Here is a 7,731-nt window from a genome sequence, read left to right as displayed (position 1 = left end):
TAATTTAAATTTTAATTAAGGTTAATTTGGTTAATTATAAGGGTATAATGGTACTAAAGAGAATATAAATCTTATTTACCTAAATAATCCTCTACAAGTCTTATTGGAACAAATCTAAGATGAAGTGTCTCATTTTTCTAATTTTCCCATTAGTTTAATCATTTCCTATTTTTTGGCATTATCCATCCATAGACATTAGATGCAGAAAGCTTTTGCGGTTGCCTTAAGAACACTTGCTTAATTCAATATATATCAAAAATAGCACATCTATGGTTTTTGTCCATAATATAAACTATTTTCTGATGTCAGATACCTGAATGTGAGCCTGTGAACAAAGATATTACCTATCAGAATAGTTTTCACTTCTTATTCAAGATCAAGAAACTTAAATTGAAGTAATCAAGAAACAGACAAAGCATAAGATAAGAATCAATGATGAAAAAAAAAAGCATTAGCGTATTTAGTAAACGGGCTAGGGAAGCTCAAGATTATGAACATAGAAAACAAGAAACCAAAGTCTACCAGTGGTACTAAGAATAACGATATTTGACGTCATTCAATAACCAAAAAAAACAATCATCAAGATTCTGTAAACTAACAGGAAAAAGCTGACACTCTCGGTTTAAGAAATTTCAAGAATCGTTCATAAATTACGGGATACAGAGAGTACAATCTGAAGAAACTGCTAAAATCGATACCCTCTTCAGGTTATGTTGCTGGTAAAGGTGTTGGCATTGTGTAACCAAGATCAATCAATTTTCTGATCAAGATTTTCTCAGCTTTTGCCTACACAAACAACACAAACATAGAAGAAGTCAGAAAAGTGTAATAAAGCTACACCAAAAGGAGCCCAAAGAAAGAACGAAACCTCGAGCAAGGGATTGTTTTTAGGGATATTGCAAGCTAGGATTATACTGGGACCAGTCTTCATCACTAGAAACAACACAAAAAAAATCAGACAAGTTATCACTCACAGTAGAAAATTTACAATTGCAAGTTTGTAATGATCAGATTTCTAACCTAATCTACGCGCAATGCCAGATCCAGTGTTATCAGATGTTCCACCAAGTAACGAAGTAACACTTACTGTATTGCTCTGCCATATACACAAACAAAACGTTACAATTCAGAACACCAAATTAGACATTCGAGATCTTATGTTTTTGATGAACTAACCGGTCGCGTTGAAGCGGCTGCGTATAAGTTCCCAAATTTGGCGGAGTTATAACCAATCCATACATAAATCTACAGTCAGAACAAAGTCCACTTTTAGTTCTGATGAAAATCAAAGACAATAATTAAAAAAAAAAAAAAAAAAAAAAAAAAACCAGAACCTGCTTTGCGAGACGGATGACCTGGAAGTGAAGAGTGACATCATCGAGAACTTCAGTGAAGCACGAAACCTTTACGCCGTCCTCGTCTTGGTTCACATCGGCGGAATCAGTGATTTTAACCTGAGCAACGGAGTGAAGAACTTGGTCGTATTCAGTCTCCATTGTGTCTCTGAGTCCAATGATTCGTAAGATGGTTCTTCTTCTCTCTCTCTCTAAACTTGTGCCGATGATTCGTTTCTGTTAGTCTGCCGGCGAGGAGGAGGAGAGTAAAAAAAACGCAATATTTTGCCCCACGAAATCTTTTGCGCTTTGCTTCACTTTTGGGCTTGAACAAACCAGCAACTAGCCCAATAAACACTTCAGGCCCAAATGTGCATATCCGAGTTGTAATTTCACACCCCGCAACGAACAACAAGCGGATAATTTAATTTGGTTATTAGAAAAAAAAGTACCCGTAATTGTTTCGGTACAGATGTTTTGTTCAAATATTGTAGTTAGTAGTTACAAGAAGATCGACATATAACCCACATTATATGAATTTTAGGAGTGGGCAAAAAACTGAAGCAAACCAAACCAAAGCATATGTTCAAACCGTTTGGTTAAAATTTTTATCAATCCAAATGATTCGGTTTGGTTTATTTTAAACCAAACCAAAACGAAAAACCAAAGTTTTAATCAAATTAATTAAATATAGTAATATAATAATAATATTAAAATTTAATATATTTAACCATTTAACCTAGACAACTAAACATCTTATAATATAAAGAAGAGATTGTTTCTCTTCTCGTAAGGACACGTCAGAAAATCAGTGTTTCCGGACACGACACGTGGCACGATTTAAACATTTCGCAAGTTTTGGTTTTAGGCTATTATCTGGGCTCGATAAATTGATTAATTCATGATGGGTTACTTATTGTTCGTAGTCCATTCTAGGAACATCCGTCTTCTCCATACAAAAAACTTCACTGAAAGCCAAAGAGACGATTCTGTTCATCTTCTACGAGAAACTTGAAACGCTTGGTGGTTATGCCCAAGCGAAGAGACGTATTCAACGCAGTCATCAACCATTGTCGATCAATCCTTCAAGCTTCACCATTTACTGCCTTCGTCAATATCTACGACTATAAAAAGGTATGTTCTACACCTTGAAATTCATCAGTTTTTTTCTTATCATTCTAAACTTCCTGAGAGATCCATCCTCGAAAATGGCTTTGTTCAAAAGCTTTCGATATGGCTGATGATTTAGATTTAGATTTGTTTCTTGGTTATGTTTGTTGATTTTGTTTCGGTTTGTTCTTTTTTATATTATCAAAATTTTAATTCTAAATCTCCTGTGGGAGAAAATTTATTTCAGAAGCTTACGTCTTTGGGAGATTATTTGATTACAAATATGTTTGTTCATTTTGATTCATTTTGTTCATATATTGATTATCAAAAAAAATTAATTCAAAAGGTTATATGGAAATTTTCGATTTTGTTTGTTGATAATGTTTCCATCTGTTCATGTATTCTTCGGACACGATCTCTTTGGTACCAAGTTTTGATGGAACAAATAGCGTCGTTGGAATAACCAGAATGCCGTCATCCTTGATACAGATGGTACAAAGTTAAGCTACAAACAAAACTAAGAGGCCTCATAATGAAAGAGCGAAACCTTGAGAAGTGAGCCAATAGCTACCCGCAACTGGTTCCTAATAGTGTTCAGGTTCCTCAATCTTTTCACTGGCCAGCTCTGTTGTCTTGCCTTAGGTATTCACTAACACTTCCCCTGCTCATCCAAGCAGACCCTACGGTTATAAATGTTTTTTTACCCATTTTAAAGTGAAAATAAAAATGGTTAAAGTAAACATTAAAAATGGTATTAGAAATTTCATTAGCAAATATATTTGACACAATTTAGGGTTTAGAGTTGAGAGGTGATGTAGGGTTTTGGAATGTGTCTCTTAATGAAGAATGTATTTTTGAAAATGTCTCTTTAATGAAGATAAACATGAATAATGATACCAACAATGTGATAAACATGAAAATTCCTCTAAATTAATTTGTATTTGTACATGACAAATATAAAATCACAAAAATTTATGCTAGTAAATATAATATAAATTTAAAAAATTAAAATTAACTAAAAATATTTAAAAATCTATGGAAACATGAAAACAAGGATTAAAACATTAAATAATACTAAAAATTTGACAAATAATAAACATGATATAAATATAATCTAAGAGAATACAGAGATAATGTTTTGCAATTTATTATTTTGTGTTTTTGTCTCACCGTTTTAAAAATCCAATTAAGGAGAATATATAAGGTTTGTTCTCTATTTTTTAATTTTGTTGATGTTTTATGGGTTGTGTCTGTTTTTAATTCTTTCTTTTGAGTGCCACTAGATTTATTTTCAGTACTTTTTGTTTTAATTGAATGTTAAATTTAATTAAAAAAAAACTGTTTTACACCAAAAAGATGCAACATTTATTGAAAAGAAACCAATTGAAACTCTATTAATCTAGGAAAATTATCAAAAATACCATTTTCAAAGTACCACTTTTCATGTTTACACTAACCACTTTTACCCTCATCTTTAATGAAGGATAAAAGACATTTATAAGTTTTTGATTACCTTTGACAAAAAAACATATGGTTAACTAATCTAAATTTAAAACATCAAATCTAAACCCTAAACCATCAATTTTAAACCCTAAACCATGAAACATCAATTCTAAACCCTAAACCCCGAAACATCAACTCTAAACCCTAAACCCTAAACCTTCAAATCAAAACCCTAAAACATCAACTCAAAATCCTAAACGTAAACCCTAAACCCTAAACCTTCAAATCAAAACCCTAAAACATCAACTCAAAATCCTAAACGTAAACCCTAAACCCTAAACCTTCAAATCAAAACCCTAAAACATCAACTCAAAATCCTAAACGTAAACCCTAAACCCTAAACCTTCAAATCAAAACCCTAAAACATCAACTCAAAATCCTAAACGTAAACCCTAAACCCTAAACCTTATATTTTTCTGAAATTCGAACCCTAAACCCTAAAACCCTAGAGTTGATGTTTTAGGGTTTTGATTTGAAGGTTTAGGGTTTAGAGTTGAAGGTTTAGGGTTTAGAGTTGAAGGTTTAGGGTTTAGAGTTGAAGGTTTAGGGTTTAGAGTTGAAGGTTTAGGGTTTAGAGTTGAAGGTTTAGGGTTTAGAGTTGAAGGTTTAGGGTTTAGAGTTGATGTTTTAGGGTTTAGGATTTTAGGGTTTAGGGTTTAGAGTTTACTTTTTGGGGTTTAGGGTTTAGTGTTGATATTTTAGGGTTTAGTGTTGATGGTTTAGGGTTTAGAGTTAAGTTTAGGGTTTAAGGTTTAGAGTTGATGTTGTAGGTTTTATAGTTGAAGGGTTAGGGTTTAGGGTTTAGAGTTTACTTTTTGGGGTTTAGGGTTTAGTGTTGATGGTTTAGGGTTTAGAGTTAAGTTTAGGGTTTAAGGTTTAGAGTTGATGTTGTAGGTTTTATAGTTGAAGGTTTAGGGTTTAGGGTTTAGAGTTGGTGTTTCGGGGTTTAGGGTTTAGAGTTGATGTTTCGGGGTTTAGCGTTTATTTCAAAAAAAAAAAGGTTTAGGATTGATGGTTTAGGGTTAAGGATTCGTTTTAGGGTTTAGGGTTTGAATTTCGAAATAGTATAATTCAGAAAAAAATTATAAAAAATATTTTTTATTTTTTTAGATTTTTATTTATTTAAATATTTATTTATTATATCTATAAAGAATATGGGCATAAGAGTTTTTAGCCACTTAATGAAGAAGGTATTTTTGAAAATATCTCTTTAGTGGTGGTAAAAATGAAAACTGGTAGAATGAAAGTGGTAAACATGTAATTTCTCCATTAATCTATAGACTCCAACCCCTGTTTGCTTCTTTTAATCTTCTCTTGTACTAAACCAGAAAACCATCTCATCTCCTAATGCTTTATCTCCTCTCCTTTGCAAAATTGTAAACTTGTTATGCATGCTCATGTCAATTCTTCTAACCAAGAGCGCCGCAGGACAAGAGTCTCCTCACCTTGTCTCCTTCTGTTTCTTTCACACCAGATCGCATGGACTGTCGATTGAAAGATGTATTTGACAGTGAAAGTCTGAACTTTACTCCAGCTAGAGTCTGTTGTTATTAGCCTTAGAAGCCTCCCTCAATCCGCCGTATATTGATTACCCATCACCCCCTTCATTAACTTCCTCCAAACCTGTTCAGAATAAGAGCACTCAAAGAACAAGTGTTGCAATGTCTCCACCGGCTCCTGACAAAGCATACAAGATACATTAGCATTCACACTCCAGCTTCTCATTCTATCCTCTGTTGAGAGTCTCCCACGCATTGCAACCCATGTGATAAAGGAGTATCTCGGAGTTAAATGCTTGAACCACACTGCCTAGTACCAATAACAAGTCGAAGAGTTTTCCCTTATGCTTAACCATGTTTCTCTCGTAGAAAATCTCCTCCTTCCAGTTCACAATTACAATAAGTGTCTCTTTCAAATTCAAGCTTACTAATTTGATTATTATTATAGCAAATATTTTGATCCAAAATTTGCACCCGATAAATAAAACTATGATAAAGAACGTAATTTTATACATTGATTACCAATATGAATACTAAAGCTTTTTAATTTATAATATTAATTTAAAATTTGAATCTAATTTAATAATTTAATTTTTATAAAAATAAACATTAGAATTAAATATTATTAAGTATATATATATTAGTCCGCACAAGGTGTGGATCATCAATTGATTAACTGTGAAACAAAAAAAAAAAAAGACGGAGGAGATTTGCGGAAGCAAACGTCGTGTGGATTCATTTAGCAAGGAGAACCCTAGGCTGCACCATATGAAACTCAAGGTGTAAAGTGAGGTTCTAGGGCGAATCCATGAATCTAATGTTTAAGAAGTTACTTTCCCTGATTTGGATGATCAGCTCAGGTTACATTTCAATCGTCTACCTACATTTCAAGATTGTTTAAGTTCTCAATATTCAACTGTTTCTCCTTAATGCGTTGTTTTGCTTCCTTTGTTTCCTCCTATCTTCCTCCCGTTGTTTCTTTAGCCTCTCATAGCTCATACTGGAAATCCTACAAAGAGGTAATTGTTCTATTCAATGCATACACAAGAAAAAGTACAAAAGGAAACCTTAAGCATCTAGTTTTATAATTTAATATCTCTTGTTCTGGCACTCGCTTGAGATCCCTACAAAGGTTACTAATGTTAGTATCATCACCATTCTTGGACGTAACTTGTAGAGGGTGAATTCGACCATCCCTCAAGGCCCAAAGAACAGATGGCCCAGCCCACATAGGACGGAACGATGGCTCGGCGTGGTGGCTCAAAGCGCGTGTCTCTCGGGGTAACATGGGAGAGCTTTTGGTCGATTCCTCGGCTAAGCGTCCCCGACTAAACGGCTCCCCAAGACAGCATGGGCTTCTCGGTCCAGCGAGTTAGAAGCCCACGAAGACGATGCAAACTAGGTCATGGGAGAGCGCGAGGTTAGCTATATAAGGTGAGGGAGATGTAACGTAAGAGGGATCCGAAATCACTGATACACACTTGGCGGCTAGATTAGGGTTTTACCTTTGTTATCTCGCCTTGCTGTATCTCTCCGGCAAATCCTTCGAGGTTCCGGTACCTTTCCTTTCACGCATTTCCTTTCCTTGTAACCGACAAAATGTTCTTCCGGCCATTAATAAGACGTCTTTACTTAAACCCACTTCTAAAACCGAACGTTCTCTCGTTCTATACCGTTTTCCGATCAAACAGTTGGCGCCCACCGTGGGATCTTTAGCAAAGTAACGTCGACAAGATGGCGACGAGTAACGACGGCTCTTCCTCTGGAGAAGAGCGTGAAGCTCCTGAAGTAACGCCGGCGTCCTTCCCTGTGACTCCGACGCCACTTCCACCTGCTTCCATAGAAGCTATCATGGCGTGCCTTGTGCAGCAAGATGCAGCCCAGAGTGTGGCGACAGACCAAATCGCGGCGCTCGCAAAGATCTTAGCTCTTCTCGCTGCGAACGTGGAAGCCTCGACGGCGCAATACCGAAGACATCTGTTTAGCACAGAGAGAGCGACTGGCGCAGCACCGACGCAAGCTGCCGACCAAGACGTCGACGACGACGTGGCCCAAACCCCTGGGGGTCTTGACGCGCAAACGATAAACGAGCTCGCCGCGTTGAAACAGTCGGTTCTCGATATAAACTCCAAGATCCATCACGTAACTACGTCTGCTCCCCAGATCGAGCGGGTCCTCGCAGAGTCTCTTCGGACACCGTTCACTGAGAAAATAACGAAGGTTCGCCTCCGAAAGATGGAAAAGCTCTGTCTTCCGACCTTCGACGGTGTTTCCGACCCTTCTGC

At 36.0% G+C, this 7,731-nt stretch overlaps 1 protein-coding gene across 1 annotated transcript; it reads right to left on the bottom strand.

Annotated features, from left to right (window-relative positions):
• Nucleotides 1-478: 478 nt before the first annotated feature.
• On the bottom strand, nucleotides 479-1,582 carry LOC106298926 (proteasome assembly chaperone 4). The gene is made up of 5 exons (XM_013735054.1): nucleotides 1,335-1,582; nucleotides 1,177-1,245; nucleotides 1,021-1,096; nucleotides 869-933; nucleotides 479-786 (listed from the first exon to the last, which is right to left on the bottom strand). Exons 1-5 carry the CDS (start codon nucleotides 1,494-1,496, stop codon nucleotides 709-711), a joined length of 450 nt encoding a protein of 149 aa, XP_013590508.1. The 5' UTR covers nucleotides 1,497-1,582; the 3' UTR covers nucleotides 479-708.
• Nucleotides 1,583-7,731: the final 6,149 nt, after the last annotated feature.

This window comes from Brassica oleracea, chromosome C6, assembly GCF_000695525.1.
Source record: "Brassica oleracea var. oleracea cultivar TO1000 chromosome C6, BOL, whole genome shotgun sequence".
In the NCBI taxonomy this organism is placed as follows: Eukaryota; Viridiplantae; Streptophyta; class Magnoliopsida; order Brassicales; family Brassicaceae; genus Brassica; species Brassica oleracea.
Note: the sequence above shows the minus strand (reverse complement) of the source record. Positions and strands in the feature narration are given on the sequence as shown.